At 34.2% G+C, this 23,233-nt stretch overlaps 2 protein-coding genes across 4 annotated transcripts; one reads left to right on the top strand and one right to left on the bottom strand.

Annotated features, from left to right (window-relative positions):
• The first annotated feature begins 1,034 nt into the window (after nucleotides 1-1,034).
• On the top strand, nucleotides 1,035-16,580 carry LOC102611247 (DNA-directed RNA polymerase III subunit 1). 3 transcript variants are annotated; one of them, XM_006488154.4, is made up of 28 exons: nucleotides 1,035-1,290; nucleotides 1,381-1,479; nucleotides 1,575-1,704; nucleotides 2,368-2,517; nucleotides 3,219-3,390; nucleotides 4,030-4,214; nucleotides 4,371-4,480; nucleotides 4,619-4,718; nucleotides 5,735-5,950; nucleotides 6,038-6,186; nucleotides 6,269-6,410; nucleotides 6,503-6,643; nucleotides 7,367-7,555; nucleotides 8,323-8,551; nucleotides 9,141-9,234; nucleotides 9,627-9,861; nucleotides 10,108-10,299; nucleotides 10,873-10,971; nucleotides 11,899-12,102; nucleotides 12,207-12,464; nucleotides 13,368-13,515; nucleotides 13,643-13,794; nucleotides 14,051-14,206; nucleotides 14,291-14,404; nucleotides 14,519-14,622; nucleotides 15,243-15,447; nucleotides 15,557-15,759; nucleotides 16,010-16,580. In XM_006488154.4, the coding sequence occupies exons 2-28, from the start codon at nucleotides 1,397-1,399 to the stop codon at nucleotides 16,062-16,064; spliced, it is 4,215 nt and encodes a 1,404-aa protein (XP_006488217.1). In that variant the 5' UTR covers nucleotides 1,035-1,290; nucleotides 1,381-1,396; the 3' UTR covers nucleotides 16,065-16,580. The 3 variants fall into 3 exon arrangements, with proteins under 3 accessions (XP_006488217.1, XP_006488216.1, XP_052288212.1); XM_006488153.4 differs by having other exon boundaries at nucleotides 1,035-1,479; XM_052432252.1 differs by lacking the exons at nucleotides 1,035-1,290; nucleotides 1,381-1,479; nucleotides 1,575-1,704 and having other exon boundaries at nucleotides 2,372-2,512.
• Nucleotides 16,581-20,343: 3,763 nt separating this feature from the next.
• Nucleotides 20,344-23,172, bottom strand: LOC102610944 (BTB/POZ domain-containing protein At5g60050). Its single transcript, XM_006488152.4, has 2 exons — nucleotides 22,281-23,172; nucleotides 20,344-21,516 (listed from the first exon to the last, which is right to left on the bottom strand). Exons 1-2 carry the CDS (start codon nucleotides 22,887-22,889, stop codon nucleotides 20,563-20,565), a joined length of 1,563 nt encoding a protein of 520 aa, XP_006488215.2. The 5' UTR covers nucleotides 22,890-23,172; the 3' UTR covers nucleotides 20,344-20,562.
• Between the last annotated feature and the right edge of the window lie 61 nt (nucleotides 23,173-23,233).

Raw genomic sequence — 23,233 nt, 5'->3', positions numbered from 1 at the left:
ATTGTCCAATGCCCAACATTTCAGTCGGAACAATAAGAACATTGGTTTCTCATATCAAATTATCAATGTTATGGCATCACAAAATTACTAAGCATTACGAGATTTCTAGGGCTTAGAGGACGATTAATATTGGATAGGCGAATAGATTGAAGCAGCAACCGTAGATTAAACTGGGATTTTCTTCCTACTTTTATCCGCAACCTTGATGGCTGCCTCTCGTCTTTTAATTAATCAATTAATTATTTATCATTATAGTTAATGAATAGCTGAGATTAAAACTCCCAAGGTTTGAGGGTAGGGGTGGACATGGGTTTGGTTGGATATGGTTTGTGAAAACCCAACCCAGCCCATTCAATATAAATCCAATCAAACCCAATTAAATAAACATGTTCAACTCAATTCAATCCACCCTTAAATTATCGGGTTGGATTGGATTGGGTTGATTGAGTTGAAGATTTGAAGTTAAATTAATATTAAAAAATAAATAAATAAAAAGATATGAAAGTTGAAATAAAATTTATTGAAATCAAATATAAAAATATTATATTATGAAATTTCTATTCATTATCTAGTATTTGATAAAGAAAACTAAAAGAATATAAAATGAACAAAACAGAAAAGTACCTTAATTGATTGAAAATTAAAATTTAAGAGAGTGATTTTAGTTTTGGAATTAGAGTTTAGAGAAGTAGATACAAGAAAAAAATAATCTCTTTTATAAAAGAATAAAAAGAGAATAAAAATATAAATTAACCGTTTCAATTTTTAGGATTTCGCAATTAAAAATTATTTTCTTCTTCTTATTTTTATTATTTATCTGGGTTAGGTTGGGTTACATGGGTTTATCATAATTGACCCAACCCAACCCAATTTTTGATTGAGTTCGAAAAAATTAATTCAATTAATTCATAATAATTCACTCAACCCGTTAAATTTAAAGTTAGGTTTGGTCATTTGGGTTAGGTTGGGTCAATTTGGTTGAATTGGGTTTGCCCACTCTTATTTGAGAGTACACATACAGCATTGTAGAAGACTTATATTATAAGTAGGAATCCTCGTCAACATTTACCTGTCAACCTAATGGTCCTGCTTCCATATCGAAACTACTCTTTTCTCAGAGAGCTCGAGTTCGATTTGCGTTATTGGTTTCTTTTTCCCCTTTTTGGCCGTGCCGCCCAAGCAAACTCGTAACTAGATTGTCACTTTTCCCCCGCCTAAAACCCTCTCCCCTCCTAAAACACACCCAAAACTCTTCAACCTCTCACAGAACCCTCAATTCATTTTCCAACAGTAATTACCAATAGCAGTACTTTTCTATGCTGTTTTCGACAATTTCGTTAAACACTCAGCTTATTAATTCAAGCTCTTCTCCATTTGCAGCGGCGATTGGTCAGAAATGACGCAGCAGCTGCAGCAGAAATCACAGAGCATAGCTTTTACGAAGCAGCCCTACATCGAAGATGTGGGACCACGAAAAATGTGAGACGAGACTATAACCATCAAGTGTAAAATTTTTAGTTTAGTTTTCTTTCTAATTTGTTGGAATTATCCTCTTATTATTTTTAATTCTTCAGTGAAAGCATTCAGTTCTCAATGATGTCGGATTCGGAGATCATGAAAGCGGCTGAAGTACAAGTGTACAAAGGCCAATACTACAGTTCCAATCGAGTGCCAATTGAAGGCGGTTTATTGGATCCTCGTATGGTATGTGTTTATACGTGAGCATTTTGATTAATTGCTTAAATTGAATGACAGTTACTCAGTTTGATTAATTGAATGCATAAAAGCTAGTGCTCTCGCCTACTGGGGATGTTGAAGACAAATACTATGAGACTGTAGGGGGAGGTATTTGACAAATTTGAGAGAAGCTTATAAGGATTTTCAAAATTAGAGGAAGGATTCTAACAAAGTCTGAAGCTTAGTGTTGCTGTACTTATAGTTTAGAGGATGCTAAGAAAATTTAAGCTTGATTGGTGACTGTTTTCATATTCAACTCCTGAAGATTGCTTCAAGTAATTCATTGGACATTTTGGAAAAATTATGGTTAACCTTGTATGGTTTATTTAATGTTTCAAAAAGTAAGTCTGTTATCTACTTGTTCACAGCAACCTAATATTGCTTAAGAAATGATGTAACATCTTACTGAAGATTGATAACTTATGTTTTCTTTCTTGCCGTCTTGACTAATTTTTAAATTGACTTTACTATTATGAAATTTGTGTTTTGGTGAGCCATCAAGTACAATGGCTATACTGTTATGATGGTTTATTTGCAATGTGTTTTGCCTTTGCTTTTTCTGTTTATTATTTCTTCTTTTTTAAGGAAAAGATTATATTTTTACAAAGACTCTTCTTTCATGGATTTCAGGGCCCTGCAAATAAAAGCTGTACATGTGCAACATGCCATGGAGGTTTCAGCAATTGCCCAGGGCATTATGGATACTTGACTCTTGCCCTCCCTGTTTATAATGTTGGATATTTGAGTACAATCTTGGACATTTTGAAGTGCATATGTAAGGTAGTAGAATGATATAACTCATTTGTCTGTAATTCAGCTTCCATTAATGATATAGATGCTAGTAATTTTCGGCAATGTACTGGATGGGTGGCTTTTGGTAAAATTATGGCTCAATTGTATGGATGCATTTCATTTGGGCTAGGTTGAGGTGGGTTAAGCCTAGGTGTCTATTAGAAATCTTAGCCCTATTTAACTAGAACTCACGGTGATCCCACTTTAAGATGAATCTTTCTGTGCTTCTCCTACTACTATCACTATTTTGTCTTGTTTGGTTGTAGTTTTTCCTAAGCTTATTTATTTATCTTTCAGATTTTTGTGGCACATTCTCTGCACTGCACATAGCAGTTTATCCCTGCACGTCCCTGAAAATAAACATGCACAGAGATAATAAAAATAGGTAGAAGCAAAATATCAGCACTAGGACCAATCAGAAAGCATCATGATTATACGGTCTGCGGTACATTTGGGTGCTGCCTGTAGAGGGCAACTGAAAGCACAGATGTTAAACGATATTTGATTAGAGATCCACATCTGGAAATAAGTTGTTACTTGATACATTTTTCTTTTGAGCTCTGCCTTTGAAAGGAATTAGGGTCCTGATGTTGCATGGAATTTTGAAGCACAAATCCTCATTTGTTTGTTTGTTTGTTATTTTTTTTAATTGGTTAAATTGGTTCTTATTGCTTATGCATTCTTTACAGTATTGTTCTCGTTTACTTCTGGAGGAGAAATTATGTAAAGACTATTTAAAGAAAATGAGAAACCCGAAGATGGAGGCTCTGCGGAAGACTGACTTGATGAAAAGTATAGTGAAGAAGTGCAGTACCATGGCAAGTAAAGCTGTGAAATGTCCAAGATGTGGATATATAAATGGTTTGGCTTTTACCTTTACCGTTGACTTAATTTTTTCTAAGGATGTGAACTTTTTGTTGTCAAAGCAAATTTTTTCAAGAGAATCAACTGCAGGAAAAGTTAGCTTGATCTCTTTAATGCAGATTTTTCTATACCACTAGGTTGGATTTTGTTGACAAACCTTCATAGTATTCCATGTGGTATATCTGTGAAGCTGGTTCTTGGGAATCTGTCCATTTGATTTTTCCAACCCTATTTTATTAATTTGTATCTTTAGTCGTGGATCTGGACTATGAGAAACAGTATATAAGCTCATTTCTTTTCTTAGACTCTAGGCCACAGTACTTTTTTATAAGATAGTACTCTGGTATGTCCTCAACTCTTTGGTATCCTCATAGACAACTCTAGCATCCCTAATTTATGCATCTGTTTTTCTGCATCTGCATATTATCCATGTTACATTCTTTCATTTATTCTAAAATGTAATTTAGGACAGGGACAGATGCAGCCGGCACCTCAAAGAATCTATCTCTAAATTTTCTTCCTCCCTTGTATTGAAGGAGGTGCAGCTGAGGATGAAGTCGGTCTTAGGTTTAAATAATATACCTTAGAAAAAATATGCCTTCTAGTAATGCATATTTTGATTTGTAATTCTTTCAGGTATGGTGAAGAAGGCTGTGGCTGTACTGGGCATTATTCATGATCGATCAAAAGTGACTGAGAGTCTACAAGAATTTGCTTCTGCAATTACTCACACAAAAGAATCTAAGGCAGCTGTTAATGTGGCTACTTATATCCTTAACCCCGTTAATGTGCTTTTCCTATTTAAAAGGATGACTGATACGGTATGTTTCCGCTAAATTTGTTTTCTAACTTGAAGTCTTGGAATAGTCCAAAGTTAATGCATAAATGAGTTATGGACATGCTTGATGTTTAAGGAATTGTGTATTATCCTTTTATGACTTTCTGCTTGCAAAATTTCCTTTTATCTTTCTGTTCAGGACTGCGAAGTGCTTTATCTTTCTGAGAGACCAGAGAAACTCATTATAACAAATATTGCTGTTCCACCAATAGCTATTCGACCATCTGTTATTATGGACGGTTCGCAGAGGTTCTAATGGCATCTCTCAGTTTGCTTTATTTATTACTCTTTTTCCCCCCTTTTTCTTTGTTTATTGGACGTTCTATGTTTACCATGTCATTTTACTGATCTGTTGGTATTATGTTTCAAATCTGCTCCTTATTGCAGCAATGAAAATGACATTACAGAGAGGTTGAAACGAATTATTCAAACAAATGCCAGCCTCCAACAGGAGTTAGTAGAAGCGAATTCTGCCTTCAAAAGTTTGGTATAATATACTATAAATTGATCATTTAGTTTTTTTACAAAGGTTGTAATGATTATTGTTTTGGGAGATGGTAATTTAATTCCATTTTCAGGATTATAAATTATGTAGTTTTTCATTTTCTTTAATCCCAATCCTAACTGAAGATTGTCTGAGCTTAATATCTGTTAGCTGCTTGAATATATCAGTATATACTTTTTGACACCCCAATTTGTGATGATCCATTTATATGTGATTAATTCTTATGATTTTTGCTTTCTTAATCTTATTTTGACATCTACATCTGTTCTATGCTGTGTCTTACCAACTTTTCTCCTATTTTGTTTATCTTCTTCCTTGTGACGAATTCTCTGCCCACTGAAACACGTTGCCATATGTCTCATTGAAATTCATTTTTGCTTCATTTATATTTTTTTTATTTTCCTTTCCCTTATAAAACTTGTAAGGAAAAATGTATTGTTTGTAAAATCATTTATGGTTGAGGTGCTTGGTGGAACACTTGGCAATCCAGTAGTTATAGCGAGAGAGGGTCTTGGCTAGTATATATTCCCTTTGAACTCCTTAAAGTGTGGACATGTTTTGGGGTGCGAATGTTAAAGGCAAAACCATTAGGACTGAGTGTCCAAAGTGGACATTAGTACATTGGACTGGGGTGTCACTTTGTTGGTTCACAATTGTGTTGATGCCATTTTAATTTTTTTTAAGTGTTACTGTTTTGTATGAGCTTTGATTGATTTTGGGAGGATACCCGGTCCACTACTCAAGTATAATATGTCCATTATTTAGTACTATAAATACTCATAGTTTTCCCATAAAAAAGGGTCATTTTCTCGATTATAGTTATAATTGGTTGAATTAGTATAATTATCTTATGTGGTATTTTGGGCTCTATAGTACTTCCATATTATTAAAACTCGCTTGACTGGAATAGCTGGACTTAATGGGCTTACCCCCGTTCCTTTCTCTCTCCCCCTGTTTATCCTCGTTCCCCACTATTCTTACAATAAAATTTTGGTCAGGCTGGTTGGGAGACACTTCAAGTTGAGGTTGCCCAGTATATAAATAGTGATGTTCGCGGCGTACCATTCTCCATGCAAGTTGCCAGGCCGTTGAGTGGCTTTGTTCAGCGCCTCAAAGGGAAGCAGGGACGCTTCCGTGGGAACTTGTCTGGGAAGCGTGTTGAGTATACTGGCAGGACTGTCATATCTCCTGACCCTAATCTAAAAATTACTGAGGTCAGGCATTTCATAAGTTGAAGTACTTCTTAGCTCCTCTTATGTGCCTTCCATTAACTTGTCATCTAATGGATTTATGGGGTCTAGGTGGCAATACCCATCCGAATGGCACGGATTTTAACTTATCCAGAGCGTGTTTCTGATCACAATATAGAAAAGTTGAGGCAATGTATCCAGAATGGTCCTGATAAATACCCTGGAGCAAGGATGATCAGATATCCTGATGGTACAGCCAGGCAAGATTCACAACTCGTCGTCACCCTCAGATAGCAAATGCTTCATTTGTTATTATGCAATGTTTATTGTTTTTTGTTGCAGGGTGTTGTATGGTAAATTCAGAAATCAACTTGCCGTTGAATTGAAATCTGGCTGTATAGTTGATCGTCATTTGGAAGATGGGGATGTTGTTCTGTTCAATAGACAACCAAGCTTGCATCGGATGTCTATCATGTGCCATAGGGTGATCAACATTAATTCCAGACGTTTTAATTTGTTTCCAAGGTTTATTTGTAGATATTCAATTTATTTTTTCGTTATTGTTTATACATGCAGGCAAGAATAATGCCTTGGAGAACTTTGAGATTCAATGAATCTGTTTGCAACCCATATAATGCTGATTTTGATGGTGATGAGATGAACATGCATGTCCCACAAACAGAAGAAGCTCGAACAGAAGCCCTTTTGTTGATGGGGGTAAGTTCCTTTAGGTCTCAATATTGCATGTATTTGTGCCTGTGTACACCTGTTATATTTCTGCATCAAATTTTTTTTTTTTTGGTTCACTTTCAGTCTTAATTTATACAATATTCTGTACAATAGTGTCGCCATCATTGCTGGCACCTTGCAGTTACGTATCTATAAGATATAAAACTTAGTGGATATATTCAGTTTTAATCTGGAATGTAATTTAATCTAATTCTACTTGGATTTGGACTACAAAGTCACAATTTATAGTGAAATTAATGGACTTTGACTGTCCTAAGCTATTTTTTGGCAACTGCAAACTCTTTCAATTTGGAAATTTCCCAAATATCCCTGACTTCCGAAAAATATAGGATACTCAGAATACAACAAAACCAGTAACTCTCATATGCTAAAAACCTAGAATTAGACTTTATGTCAACTGTACTATATCACCCTTTGGGAGACTTCTATCTGATAATATTGTGAGATGTACTACAATCTCATTGAACAAGTTATTTTGTTGTAAAACTATGCTTTTCTCTTCATTTGGTTAATAATTTTCCAACTATCACTGTTCATCATTAGTTTTATTTGTGAGAGATAGCAAATAGCTGTCTTTCATTCTTAAGCATTCTCTCAATGAGGCTTTTTTTTTCTTTATTAATTATTTTCTTCTTTTTAGTTTATATTGCATGTAACCACTAACCATAGGAGATTTTGTGTGTTCCTCAGGTGCAAAATAATTTATGCACACCAAAAAATGGAGAAATTTTGGTTGCTTCTACTCAAGATTTTCTTACATCTTCTTTTCTCATAACACGGAAGGACACTTTTTACGACCGTGCAGCTTTTTCTCTAATGTGTTGTTATATGGGCGATGGAATGGATCGTGTTGATTTGCCAACACCTGCAATACTTAAGGTGAGATATGAAAGCTTGAATGCTACAATACACATTTTTTGATCTCATGGTTTATTGTATGGTTACCTCTCATTGCATCTTCTAGCTGGGTTCAGATATTTTTTGTTATTTTTCACCTTTCATGAGTCACTGAGTGCTACATTTGTAGTGTGAGCAAACTACATTCCACAGGAAGAGTTGATACCAATTTCTAATTCATCATGTTTAGCTCCATATTGTAGCATACTCTATGAGTAATTTGCGGTTTAATAATTATTAGTTACTTTTCAGTTATCTGAGTATGGCTCGATGGTAGATCAAAAAATTGAAGGGTTGATGTGGAGAGTTATCTGTGTTCGTTCTCTTAATCTGGATTATAATATCAGAAATGGCTTTTGCTTTATGTTTGAGGTTTAAATGGGAAGTTGCTGAATGCTGCTGAGTATATTCTTGCGGCAGATAAAAGATGAATTTTATCTTGATGATTAGGAATGTGGCAGAAGAGTAGACTGAAGATGTGGGCAATGCTGAACAAAAATATGTCATTTGAGTTTATATGCTTCATAAGTATGTGTCACTGAACTAGATTTGGAAGTGCAGATTCTTTATTTTGATAGAGGAGTATTTTTATATTGATATGCTGTTTATAATTTAGAAATTTGATTGGATAATAGCATATGTTCTTTGGATCTTATGTCAAAAGATTGTAATAAAATCCGCTAGTTATTTATTTTGTAGTCCTGCTGCCTGCTTCTTATCTTTAATTTGAGCACTATTATGTGATGCAGCCGGTAGAGCTTTGGACTGGGAAACAATTATTTAGTGTGTTAATTCGTCCACATGCGAATATGAGAGTCTACGTCAATTTAACTGTGAAGGAGAAGACCTACTCGAACAAGTTAATTAGAACTGAAGGAGATGAAGAAATTCGAATAGAAACCATGTGCCCTAATGATGGGTTTGTTTATTTTCGGAATAGTGAGCTTATTTCTGGGCAGCTTGGGAAGGCAACTTTAGGTGAGTTATTGCTGTCATCAATATGTTATCTTTATGGTTCAGGCTTCAGGGCCATTGATCTACAATATTAAGAAAATAGTCATATTGCTAGTGTGGGTTCAGTGGTAGAGCCCAAAAGTTGGAAAAATTCTTTAAATAAGCTGAAGCAAATGTGACATGGTGCTCCTGTTATTTACTGACAGGAAGTAGTTATTTCAAAAAATATTATCTGCTGGTATCCTGCATGTTATTAAGTTTCCTCCTTTTGCTGTCATACTTGTTGGGAAGAGGATTCACAGCTTTTTGGATTTGCTTTCTTTAATTAGTATGGAGTAGTACATTCACAAAAGCATTCATGGTGATAGAACCTTCTTCCTAATATATAGAGCAACTTTCGTTTTCTTTTCCAATTTCCTAATGTTAATCTATAGTATTTCAAAATTTTATCTGTTTGCCTTGCCTGTTTAATACTATCTCTAAATTCTACTTTTATACTGGGCTTATTAGAGTCCGTGGAGTTTGTCCTGATGGTTTTTTCTATTATTATTATTATTATTCTTGGCCTTTTCCCCATGAGATTGCATGTTCTTACATTAGGAAATTACTGCAGGAAATGGCAACAAAGATGGACTTTACTCTGTTCTTCTTAGGGATTATGGAGCACATGCCACTTCAGGTTGCATGAATAGACTAGCCAAATTGAGGTAGCTTTCTACTGAATTTTTTTGGAGAAAAATTCATTTTATTATTTATTTATTTGGTGTTATTGGATTTGAACTATATTTGTTGGCGCATTTACTTTGTTCCTTTTAATTGCTCTAATGCCCTTGCTTTTTCTTGTTTGTATGGGGGTCTCACTCGGCCTTCTGTGCAAGTGCGGACATATGATCTTCTTGGTGGAATTTTGATTTGATGAATTGTGTTGCGACAGTCAAAATATCATTTTTATTGCTGTACTGATAATAACTTTTCTACCGTTCACAACCTGATTTATTATGCTATCACCTAATCCTTGCATTTATTTGATGATTTGGTGTTTAAGATTGATTCTTCAATTTTCAGACAAATAAGTCTCTCCATATTTGCATGCATGCAGTGCTCGATGGATTGGGAATCATGGCTTCTCAATTGGGATTGATGATGTCCAACCAAAAAAAGAATTGAGTGATAAGAAAGGGAAATTGATTTCAGAAAATTATGAAGTTTGTAATGTAAAGATAAAAGAGTACAATGAAGGAAAGCTACAGCTTAAACCTGGTTGTGATGCTGCTCAAACACTAGAAGCTGTGATAACTGACATATTAAATAGGATTCGAGAAGATGCTGGAAAGGTGAACATGATTTCGCTTGGTAGCAAAGCTTGATACTGGATTGCTTCCCTTCAATTATTTGGATTCTGGAGATGTTGTCTGAAAACATTGATGTTTCTTCTTGAAAACTAGTGCTACTGAAAGTTTATTTTACTTTATCTTTTCCTGAGTTTTGAAAGTTAATTTCTTTACCAGTGGCCTTTCTCCCTTTGTTGGTGCATTGAACATTTTCTGATAAGTGATGACTACTCAATTTGCTGTTAATAGGCATGCATGGGGAGCTTACCTTGGAGAAACAGTCCATTGATCATGTCACAATGTGGTTCCAAAGGATCTCCCATCAATATTAGTCAGATGGTTGCATGTGTTGGACAGCAGTCTGTTGGGGGTCGTCGAGCTCCTAATGGATTCATAGATCGAAGCCTTCCTCATTTCCCTAGAAAAGCAAAAGAACCTGCTGTATGTGCAACTTCGTTTTTGCACTCTTTAGCGTTTGATTCTTTTTCATTATGATGCAAGAACTTGATCTTTTGTAGGCATCATGCATCTTCTACTAAAGATAGCATATGGTGACATTGTTAGTCTCTGGCAATGAAGCTCGTCATGGTTAGTCTAGATAATAAAAGTTCTAAACTGATGCACATATATTGCCTATAAGATGTTGAGAAACTATCTTAAAGTTATATTGTTAGACCATCTTAAGACCATCTGTTTGGTAAGATGGAATTGGTGGGATCAATTGCCTATCCTTTGGGAATAATCCCATGAAAAATCCTAATAATACTAAAACCACCCTTTTTTTTTTTTTTTGTAAAGCACTATCAGTTTACACTGGTGATAGATAATAAGAATTCTAGACTGATGACGGATTTTCTAGTACTTATGAATATTTGAAGGCGACAAAACAAAAAAAATCAAAACAAAAACATAAACTCGTCCACTTTACTGTATGAAGTTTTTAGAAATGTTGCCTGAAAAATTTCAAATTTCTGAGGCATTGAAGGGATATTTGTACTTCTTATCTTTACGCAGGCTAAAGGTTTTGTTGCCAATTCATTCTATAGCGGGCTGTCTGCTACTGAGTTTTTCTTCCATACAATGGGTGGACGAGAAGGTCTCGTGGATACAGCGGTACTGATTCTCTTTCCTCATTTTGTTTCATAGCCAATTTAAATTGAGTTTAGTCATTACATCAGTTTCTCTGTACTCCACTGCCTGTCTGTTGTTCCATTGTCTAATCAAATGTTTTTCATGTATCCTGCATATTACAACTACATTCTTACTCTCCCAACATTTGGTCCTATATATTAGTTAACTTTTGATGCATGGCCAACTTGTAGCAAGTTGTCTACAGTTTGGTAGCTGATCCAACTAAATTTGTTGTATAATCCATTGGTTACTGAAATCTGGTTCTGTCTTGAACGAAGTTCACTTTGTTAATAGGTCTCCGACTAAGGACTTATATTTGACAAGTGATGCCATGAATTGGGATTGATCCAACTAAATTTGTTGTATAATCCATTGGTTACTGAAATCTGGTTCTGTCTTGAACGAATTTCACTTTGTTAATAGGTCTCCGACTAAGGACTTATATTTGACAAATGATGCCATGAATCGGGATTTTGTTATCTTCTTCGAAGAAGACAGAAAAAGGTTGAGAAAAGTAGTTTTTATTTTAATGATGTCGTCCAATGGTTGCTGATTGACATTTACAGACATCAAATGCTCTTTAATGGATATGGTGATCAACATATTTTTCTTTGAAGTTATACCTTTTTTTTTTTCCTTTTAAAGTGGGAAAAGACAAGTCTGTGAATTAGTATATCCTACTGTTGTGCTGTTTGATTCTAGCCATGGCTTATCTTGTGCTAATTATTTGTGCAGTAGTTTCTATGTTTGGTCCCAAGAGATTGTGCTTTATTTTGCATTAAAGTTATATTTGAACTTGGAGTGTGATCATTATTCTATCACAATGATTAGGTTCAGATGTTCAACTTTTGCCATTGAGTCGAGTGGATAATTATACATACTATTAATAATTACAGTGAACTGCTGCAGGTGAAAACAGCTGACACTGGATACATGTCTCGTAGACTGATTAAAGCATTGGAGGACTTATCGATTCAGTATGATAACTCTGTACGGAATGCAGGTGGATGTATAGTTCAATTTCTTTATGGAGACGACGGTATGGATCCTGCAAATATGGAAGGAAAAAGTGGAGAGCCTTTGAATTTTGACAGATTGTTAATGAAAGTCAAGGTTGGAAACTCTGCCTCAGTCATTTATTTCTGTCTCTGAGAATAATGCATCATCAGTTGGTAAATTTGAACTTGATAAAGTGTATTTCCTCATGTCCTGTTTAGGCTACTTGTCCTCCTGCAGGACAGAGATACCTATCTCCTCAACAAGTCTCTGAGATAGTAGAAAAGCAGCTAGCAGCATATGGTAAAGAGAGTTGTTCTGAAGCCTTCTTAAATTCTCTGAGAAAATTCTTTGAAGGTCAGCAGGATAAATTAGACAAGAAGATTAAATTTGTTGAAGATATTGGCTGGGATGATAAATCTCAGATTCTAGAGGAAGTTACCCACAAAACATCTGGTATCACTGAAAAGCAGCTGGAGGTAATTGCTGTATATTCTTTGCATTTTCTTCTGACAAAAACAAAGCTCAATTATTCATCATTTTCCCTTGTGTCTCCGTCAATGCTTTTTTAGTGAAACAGGAGTTTCAAAAATTAAGTTGACTGTGTAAGTCGGAGGGATCTGAAGTACCACTAACACTCCACATCATTGCCACCTGTACCATGCCATTAATACCATGTTATCGTTGTTAACACAGTCTTGTCAAACACAACTACTATGCCATCATGTCGCCACCATGAATTCAAGGCTCTCAGTAAAGCCACCTATACATCGTTGTTCTTTCTCTTACCTCTGCTGCTAGTATCCTTGAAGAATGAAGGCATATAAAACATAGTTGTTTTTATTTACTGATAGAACAGAAACAATGGTTTGTTATTGCTCGTCATCACCGACCTTCTGACCCCCTAACGTGAATAACATTATAACAAGAATAGATATATCTTTCCGCTCATAACAAACACCAGAACTTAAAATTAAAATTAATCATATGCATTTTAATTGTTTTTTATGCCGCTTTAACACTGGGCCTCATAAGGTAACTTATTTAACAGTTACTTTCCTACATGTGCAAAATTGTTGTTCATCATTGAAAGTGATGAATGGATGCATGATATATGACATTGGCCTCGACATGGCTAATTATTATTATTATTATTATTATTATTTGGTTTTGACAGTGGCTTCAACATGGCTAAGTATCAACATTATTGTTATTATTATTTTTTTTTTTGGGGGTTTTCCAGAACTATTGTTTCTTGCCATGCTATTTGTTTGTATTGTATCATTACTCTGGATGGAAATATAAGTTATTGGATATGTCTTGTTTTTCACTAATTTATTATGATTTGGGTGGAATAAGTGCTCTTCCTTTAACTCTTCTAGGTTTTCATCCAAACATGCTTCTCTCGTTATCATGTGAAAAGAGTCGAAGCTGGAACTGCAATTGGGGCAATTGGAGCTCAAAGTATTGGTGAGCCAGGGACACAGATGACGTTAAAAACCTTTCACTTTGCTGGAGTTGCAAGCATGAGTATCCTTGTTCAGGCATTTGTTTTGAATGATCATTGATAAATTATCTCACGTAATTTTATGTCTCAGTCATTTGCCTAATTAAGAATAAAATGTGTTTCGGTATGTTCCCTAACTCTGTGTTTTAGATATAACGCAAGGAGTTCCCCGAATCAAAGAAATAATTAATGGAGCTAAAAGGATTAGCACGCCTATAATTACTGCAGAACTTGAGTGTAATGACAATGAGAATGCTGCACGGGTGGTAAAAGGTCGAATTGAGAAAACTCTTTTAGGGCAGGTATATAATCTCACACCAATATCAGTTAGGTTGATGTTGTCGCATTTATTACTTCATGATCTTTGGTTTTTGCATAACATCAGTCCGTTTAGTCCATCTCTTTCTTGTCTCTTAGAGCTAGAGGGTCTATTAAACATTATTTCTGGACCTAGTAACTAGAGTGTTCTTTTCGTAATTAAATTTCCCGTTTCCATTTTTTATATTCTTGATGTAATGTGCGGATTGATCTGATCACAAGATTCCTCTTTCATTGCAGGTAGCTAAGAGTATTAAGATTGTAATGACTTCAAGATTAGCATCAATAGTTATCGCACTTGACATGGAAACAATTCAAGATGCACATTTGTGTATCAATGCCGATATTGTGAAAGAATCAATTGTACAAACTCCAAAGATCAAACTTAAGCAACAGGTAGAAATCTTCATTGGTGGTATACCTCGTGTTCTTACTTCTTTGTGTTATTGACATCTCTTATTATGGTCATGTAATCTGCAGCATATCAAGGTTTTGGATTTCAGAAAGTTGGAAATTTTTCCTCCAGTTGACAAAAGTAAAATTCATTTTGAACTCTATTCTCTGAAAAATGTGCTTCCAATGGTTATAGTGAAGGTCAGACTTTATGACATTTCAGTAATATTTGATTCTTGATAATGCTGCATGGTCATCTGTTCTTGGTGCTCTTGAGAGAATACACGATCTTACTTTGTTGTCTTTGTATCAAAGGGCATAAAAACTGTTGAACGTGTTGTTATTGCTGAGAAAGAAAAGGAGAAAAGGAAAGTGAAAGAAAATGGAGAGAAGAAAAAGTACCGGCTGTTGGTAGAAGGGTTAGTTCTTTTGTCATTTAACTAGACTCCGCTTTGTCTACTCCATTTGAGCAACATTTTAGATAAAATTTACCTGTTTTCTTCAGTTTTTAATTTCTTCTCTGTGAAAATCATGGTGATGTTTTTATTTATCTTCAATTTTTTTTTCCATTATATGGACAATAAAATATGATTGTTTTGAAGAGTGCCTGAATGGATGACCGAAAAATTAAAAAAGGTAGAATTTTATTATCAATATATTTATAATTTGCTTCAATAATCAATAAGGTCTAAAACATCTGTGCTTCAAAACCCTGATAATTTATAGTTGTTGTATAAGAGATTTGGGAGATTTAATATGATCTGTGATTCATTATTCATAAACTCGTTGTAGATTAACTCTGTAGTAAAGTAATCCCCATCATGTGCATATTCAAATTGTAATAAGCAGTTCCAAGCTTTTCACCAGTATTAAAAGATTTAAACTTTTGTTCTTCTGTAATACTAATAGTGATTATGGAAAGTTTGGAATTAGTGGTGTTAATGCTTTGCATTTCCGTATTTGTTTTGTGAAATATATAATGTGTCTCTATTCTCTACCATTTTTTCCAATTTTCTTCATTGTCTTGTGCATATTTTAGCACGGGCCTTCAAGCAGTTATGGGCGCTGAAGGTATTGATGGATGTAAAACAAAGAGTAATCACATATTTGAAGTGCAGCAGACTCTGGGAATTGAAGCTGCAAGAATATGCATAATTGATGAGATAAATGAAACCATGAAAGCTCATGGCATGAGCATAGACAAACGCCATATGATGCTTTTAGCAGATCTGATGACATTTAGGGTGAGTATATTGCCCAAACTGAAACCAGCAATTTGGAGTATGCTTTTGTGTTTAAGCGTGCAGCTTTTAGAAGCATGCATAATAAAATGTGATTGATTATTTTTACCAGGGTGAAGTCCTTGGAATCACGAGATTTGGAATTCAAAAAATGGACAAAAGTGTATTGATGCTGGCTTCATTTGAGAAGACTGCAGATCACCTTTTCAATGCTTCTGTAAATGGGAGGGATGATAGAATTGAGGGAGTAAGTGAATGTATCATTATGGGCATTCCAATGCCTTTAGGTACTGGTATACTCAAAATCAGACAACGGTAAGCAAATGTTTATATATTTAATGTCTGTATGCTTCCAATATGCTGCATTTTTGTAAGATACAAATTGCTTTTGTATCTTCTGAGAATTGCGGTTAGAGATCTTTGGTTTTATTTTCAAGTTTCTTAAGCTTCAAATATGTTCAGTGTGTCATTCCTGCACTAAAATAAATTAACAAGTACTGGTTGGCAGTTTATAAGCAAATGCTATTTCATAAAGTTGGGGCTAATTGTGTTTTCCTATTGACAGAGATGCTGTGCCTCCAATGCTGAAATATGGGGCCCCAGATCCAATTATGTCATGACTTCATCTAATTTTCACAACTATGAAGCAGAAGTTGCAGAGGATCAGAGTCACCAGACTGCGTTACGGTTACTGTGCTGAAGGTTGCAAGATGTTGCACAGGAGCTGCAAACACCTTTATATGACAGATCAGCCAACGACAACCAATGTTCCAATAATTACGCGCTGTGTTCAGTTGTTTGACGATTGAGTTGCAGTTTCTTTCATTCTGTGGGAGGTGCCTGCTCCTCCATCACGCATCCAATGCCGACGAAGCGACCGCTGTTGAGTAGATCATTAAATTGATGATGTAAATGTTTTTCTTTTTGTTTTCCTATTTTATTTTGGGGGCCAAGTCTTTTTAGCTTTTCATTTTTCTGAATTTGACGGTTTCGATTTCTTTTTGAGCTATGGCAAAATCCATCCTCTCTCTTTTGTGTGAGAGCTACGACTAGGTTTTGTTGGATTAAATTTGTGGATAAAAAACATAGCAATTCCCTTTTGAATTATGTCCCACCTAGAGTGATTATCGGTAATATATCTCAACTCTCAAGGATAAAAAAATATTAATTTTCTTCCCAAATCTTCTTTAGTTTCAACAGGTAAAAGGATAAAGTTATATTTGTATATTTTTATAACCGTCAACTGACATATTCTATCTTTTGTAGGTTAATTTTCACTCATACCCAAAAGTTTTAACAAATTGAGGCACCCGTATTTCAATAAACTTGACTTTGCACTCGAATTTCTATTGTTTTTTACTTTTACTAATTTACATTTCACGTATAGATGGGTTATATTGGCCATCAATTTTATTTTGTCGATTAAAACCCTAAATCCCCAAATTTAATTTTCACTAAAAAATTCCAATTCCCAAACAACAATTTTTTTTTTTCATTTTAAGCTCAATTGTTGTTTAATCTTCCCACCAGAATCCCCGTAATCAGGCAACCATAACCCGATCATCAACGACATTTGACCAAACCAACAGTGCCCATACGTCGGCGAAGTTATCCATGCTTGCCGCTGCTGTGAAGCAACGGTTGAGAAGAAGACAAGAAACGAAGAGTAGAAGACGAAGAAGTTTAAATAAAAAAAAAAAAAAGGAGAAGAATTAGAAGAAGAAAAGGAGGAGCAGAAGACAAGAAAAAAAGACAAAAAGAAATTGAACTATTGGAGTAAAAATTAGATTTTTTTTTAATTAAGGATAAATTATAGTGTATAGCATTGCTCGTAATTTGTTAGAAAAGCCCAAATGAAAGAACATTTTTTTTGGCCAATAAGGACCTTTAAAATTTATACTGTAAAAATAATAAATTTTGAATAGAATCATTTAATTATTTGTTAAAATTTATTTTTAAGAGTGTATTGAATTTTAAGATTAGTAATTTATATTCAATAAATCTTATTAGGGAAAAGGACAGTGAATCCCCCTAACATTCGAAAAAAAGACATAAAATTTATTAACGTTTCAAAAAAGATATAATCCCATTTTTATTAATAAATTATGTTTATTTTAATAGTAAATTTATTTATAATTTATAATTATTATTATTATTATATCCCTATAATAAATAAATTAAGACATTGACTTAAGACATGTCATGTGTATAATAAATCAACAACTTTTTATTTAAAACTTAAAATTAAGATATAATTAACTTTTGTCCAAATTATTCATTATTCTTTGAGTGAATTTTAATTTTATCCATTATTTATCATTTTTTATTGGGAATTGTATATTGATAATTTATAGTTGATAACTTGGGCAAAAGGTAATAATATCTCAATTTTAAATTTTAAATAAAAATATATTCATTTCATTATACATGTAATCGACGACATGTCTTAGGTTAATATATTGATTTATTTATTATAAGGACAAAAAAGTAATTATAAATTGAAAATCAATTTATTATTAAAACAAATTGAATTTATTAATAAAAATGAGGGTTATATGTCTTTTTTAAAACAATAAGGGTTTCATGTCTCTTTTCTCAAATGTTAGGGGGTTCACAATCATTTTTCCATCTTATTATAAAACTGTGATGAGAATGCAAATGACTCGAATGGACATAATGTTGAACAAAATTTTATTTACACATTTATAGACACGTATATATAATATTTTTAATTGTATATTAATAATAATTGATAAATAAAATAATTTTTTATTTTATCAATTTTATTTTTCTGTTGTCTCAATATAATTGGTAATAGTAATAATCTCTTTAAATTTAATAATTATTTTCTGATTGAATAAAGATAATTTTAGATTTTTATAAATATGTAAGAGTATATATGGAATTAAAATAAGTGTAAAATTAATTCTCAAAATCAGGGTATATATAGAATTAATTTAAGTATAAAATTAATTCTCAAAATCAATTTTTAAAAAGTTATTCTTTCTTTATTTTTCAAAATCTACTGTAAAATAAGATGATTTTGTCAAAAGTAATTTTTTTAAAAATATTTACCAAATATAAAAAATAACTTTAAAATTTTTTAAATCACTTTTAAGCTTCTCAAAAACAATTTCAAACGCACCTTAAAAGGCCAGTTTGGTAATATTGTAGGTTCTAAAATAATTATTGTTAGATATGTTGTAGAAATAATCAGTAGTGAAGAGAATCACTAAAATGTTTGGTAAATTTTATTTTTGAAAGTATCGTGAGTTTTTAATGTAGTTGTATGTGTCTGGTAAATATTACTATTAAATTGTTGTAAGTATATAAATTATTGAATTGGGAAATAATATTGAATAAAATTTGTTTAAACACTTATAAACATGTATATAAAATATTTTTTATTGTGTACTCATAATAATTGATAACTAAAATAAATATTTATATTATTAATTTTTTTATTTTGTTATCTCAATATAATTGGTAATAATAATAATTTCTTTAATGTTAATGATTTTATTTTCTAATTAATAAGGATAATTTTAGATTTTTATAATATATATGAGGATATATATGAAATTATATTAATAATAAAAATGATTTTTAAAATCAGATTTTGAAAAAATATTCATTCTCTACTTTTTAAAATCTGTTATAAGAAGGGATGATTTTGTCAAAAATAATTTCTGAAAAAATTTACGAAATATTAAAATTAACTTTTAACTTTTTAAAATCACTTTTAAACTTTCTAAAAGTAATTCTAAACATGCCATAAGTGTCATGACCCAACCCAGACCTGGCAAGATATTGTCCGCTTTGGGCCTTAACAAGGCCCGCACGGATTTATTCTTGGAGTGCCCATACACCCCAAAACGCGTCTTGCCAATTAAGGTGTGGATCACCCCTTATAAACCCAGCATCTTTCCCGTGCTTTGCCGATGTGGGATTCGCCTAGGGTGTTACATACACCCCCCCTTGGAGACTCAGCGTCCTCGCTGAGGTTTGCCCCACCATCGCTCAAGAGGACACACGGAGCGGCTCTGATACCACAATGTCATAACCCAACCCAGACCAGGCAATTAAGGTGTGGGTTTGGTGCCCATACACCCCAAAACGCGTCTTGCCAATTAAGGTGTGGATCACCCCTTATAAACCCAGCATCTCTCCCGTGCTTTGCCGATGTGGGATTCGCCTAAGGTGTTACAATAAGTCATATCAACTTTGTTTCTAAATGTTATAATTTTTTCAGTTTTAATATTTTAATCATAAATTTTTAAGTTTCTCAAGTTGGTCCATGTGAAAATCAAACTAACATTCTTGAAGCAAATAACACCAGTTAGCTTAGCATATTCTTTTACAGCTGGGGATAGTATCATGCTTTACTAAGTTAACATAGTTAACTATTAAAATTAACGGCATTCAAGGATAAATTGATATTTTGATATCTTGGGAATACATTGAGGACAGTTATTTGATGTTTACCATTTGTACTACCGCCCAACTTTAGCTTATTACTATTTTATTCAGAATTTTCTCTTGTGCTCTGCTCTTTCCAACTGATGGTATTTCAGATTGGACTCAACAATGGCACATGGCACTCTCTGAACCAATGTTTCGACCTGAATTAACTGCGAGAAAGTCAGAAAGAGCTTGGAATGTAAAAGAAATTTTCTGGCAGTCAAACAACATTATATCAGCCACTGCCCCTTTATTCATCTTTATATTCTTTATCCGCTTTATTCATCTTTATTCATCTTTGTAGTTTTGTCCTCGCGTCAATTCTTCGTACATGAATAGACTATGGAACTTTTTACTTTTACGCAGCATCAAATCACTGGGAAGGCGCCGGCCTCATAATATGACAAAATAAATGCAATCGCATGCCAACCAAAGATCTCTCACAAATATTTTTTCTTCCCCAATGCTTATTATTCGTGTTTGAAACTTGCAACGCCTCGGCATCTAGAATAACAATTTTGAGAAAGATCAAAAACCCAAAATTCGAATGGATTATCAACCAGAAAATTATTGAATGTAGAGATGACCAATGACAAAAATATCACTTCCTATATTCAGATATGTCTTGAAATTGCTTTAGATTGGCCTCCATGCTTACTATTTTTGATAATCGCAAACAGTTATTTGCAAGTGGGAACTATCCTGATCTGCTGAATATTGTCTAATGAAAGCTCTTCTCCACCAAATCTCAAATGCTTTCTGAATATTGGGACAATCACCGCCTTTATTAAGAAATCGGTCAAACCAGTTAAGCAAAATAGCCTGCTGTTGCAGCATCGGCAGAGTAAGAATCGTTTGACTTAGACCATCCTCAACCAATTTCCTATCTACAGATCTACTAGCCCTTCTCATCCATCCAAAATCTTCATATAGAGCTTCCAACCACGTAGATAGCAAAGAAAATCGGGTATCCTTTGGCACCAAGATATGTCCTCTCCCAATCGCAATACATAATTGTGCGGTAATTCTGCTGATCTCATGCCGATACATAGTAGGAATCTTGCAATGGAGAATTGCAAGTTCCTTTTGGTCTGCCCATAGTTTCACAAATTCATCACACATTCTTTTATCAATCAGGATATCTACAAGCCACTGCATATTGTCAGCCTCTCGAGCTATTTCAGCCATTAAAGCCCCTCGATCCCCCTTGCTATCATCAATGCAAGTAGCTTCCGATAAGCAAAGTATAAGAGAACCAAGACATCTATGGCATAGACTATAAAGGGTATCTTTAGAGACATCAAGTCTGTTCTCATAATTAGACGCATCTTCTCTAATTAACCGAGAAATAAGAGTTTTCATTTCTCGACGGCATTTATCATCCTTGGCTTGTAGAACACCACTCAGCAGTTTCAAGAAGATGTCATCAGCCCTCCTAGAAGTAGATGGTTCAGATGTTATTCTCTGTAAAACTTCAGTCGCTGAGTCAACTAGTTTGAGTTCACCCAGAAGAGATATGACTTTCTCCTCTTGATCCCCAGACCATGGAACGGCTTCCAGATACTCCAAGCACGACTGAATCCCCAAATCAAACATGATAGCTGCAGACACCTAAAATGAAGCACCAGTAATACCGAATTTCATTCCACAGAAATGAAAGCGGGAAAAGGAATATTCTTATCTCGCACATGAAAGATAAAAGGATGATTTGAGCAACAACTTTTCTGCCGCTAATTTCTTCCGTTTGTAGACAATAAATGTAAGTTTGAACAGTATATGCCAGACACAACAATGATTACGTTTAGTAATAAAACAGACAATACTAATTCATTGATTTATCATTTTAGTGGTCAAGCCAACTAAGTCTCCATTTCATTTAGCTTTTTGGCAGCTCAAGACTATACACTTTTGTAGCTAGGCTTGGCAGCATCGACAATTATTTTCCACAACTGTTTACTGGAAAATAATCTCGAAGAAAGATGAAAAACGGCTTTTACTTTACTACTAGTGGTGTTTACCAATCACTCTTAAACTTTCCCTGAACAGCTAGAACTTCCATTCCAAAGCAGCCATTGGTTAAAGCCACACACCACAGTATCAAACAGAGCTACGTCAAGAACTGGAACTAAAAATGGCTCAATCGAATCAATTTGTACTTTGTTGTAACAAATATGACCAGCAACAGAAATGTATGCGCCAATTGAAAGAAACAGTAGTACAACTTCAATTGTCAAACTTAACAAAACACAATGCAATTCCTTATATATTGAAAATATCAAATCATCTAATGCTATCAAATCAATGAATTCATGCCCGAAAGTAAAAAAAAAAAAAAAAAAGAATATGACCAAAAAACAAAAAAGATATGCTTATACCTTAAGCAAAGCCAAGACCTTGTCAAGATCCTCTCCAAGCAATCTCCTCTTCAAGTCGTCACAATACATCAACACCACAGTCTCCACATAAACCTCCACATCATCACACTCACTTATCTCCACCACATGCAACATCTCTCTATTTTCTTTATCTCTTATCGCCAATTTCTCAGCAAAAAATCTGCTCTTCTCAGCCAGAACATTCTTGTGCACGTCCATGCAAACTCTGAACCCATCTTTACCAACCACCGTGAGCCTCACATTACCAGGTCCCAGCGCAAGATAGCTGAAAGAATCTCTAATGTTAGGGTTCTTGAATTCTGACAAGAGCTTAAAGATTCTTGATTGTGACTTGATGGGCTTGTTGGTGGTGGTAGTCTCCTGGAGTTGCTCTTGTGACATCATTTCGAATAGGGTTGGGTGGTGAGTCGACCGAGTTGACTCACTGATTTGGGGTTGCTGCTGCTGCTGTGGAGGTGAGGATGAAGGTGAGTAGAGTCTTGAGAGTGTTTCTGTAGCAGCAGCAGCGGTTCTTGACGGTGAAAATGAGAGAGCTGGGTCTGATAAAAACCCTTGTTTTATCATTGCTGATACTTCTCTCGTCGCCATTGAATTGAATCTTTCCAGAGAAAAGGCGAGTTTTTTTTTAATTTTATTTTGGAAGATAAATTTTCTGGGAGAGTTTGGATTTTTAATGGGAAAAGGATGAAATTATTTTATTGGAAGCAGAGGGATGATTTTCCGGGAAAGTGGAGGAAGAAAAAGACAAGAGTGGGAATCTTAAGACGAGTGTCTAGCGTGAAGTATGGGATGATCGGCTAAGTGATTAAGTGAACAGTGAAGTGAAGCAGTAAAGTGAAAGCGGTGACTATGATTACAATAAAGTTCAATTAACCTAAAAAGACGGTTCCTTTTATAAAGAAAAGAGAGAGCGATTATTGCGTGCACGTGCT

The sequence above is a fragment of the Citrus sinensis genome, chromosome 8 (genome assembly GCF_022201045.2).
Source record: "Citrus sinensis cultivar Valencia sweet orange chromosome 8, DVS_A1.0, whole genome shotgun sequence".
Lineage (NCBI taxonomy): Eukaryota > Viridiplantae > Streptophyta > Magnoliopsida > Sapindales > Rutaceae > Citrus > Citrus sinensis.
Note: the sequence above shows the minus strand (reverse complement) of the source record. Positions and strands in the feature narration are given on the sequence as shown.

Excerpts from the sequence above, each read along its gene's own strand:
- LOC102610944 (XM_006488152.4), bottom strand. The coding sequence starts at position 22,889 with ATGGCGACGAGAGAAGTATCAGCAATGATAAAACAAGGGTTTTTATCA. Across the intron at positions 21,517-22,280 it reads AGGTCTTGGCTTTGCTTAAG|GTGTCTGCAGCTATCATGTT; the intron begins GTATAAGCATAT and ends GCTTCATTTTAG.
- LOC102611247 (XM_006488154.4), top strand. The coding sequence starts at position 1,397 with ATGACGCAGCAGCTGCAGCAGAAATCACAGAGCATAGCTTTTACGAAG. Across the intron at positions 1,480-1,574 it reads GATGTGGGACCACGAAAAAT|TGAAAGCATTCAGTTCTCAA; the intron begins GTGAGACGAGAC and ends TTAATTCTTCAG. Across the intron at positions 3,391-4,029 it reads AAGATGTGGATATATAAATG|GTATGGTGAAGAAGGCTGTG; the intron begins GTTTGGCTTTTA and ends TAATTCTTTCAG.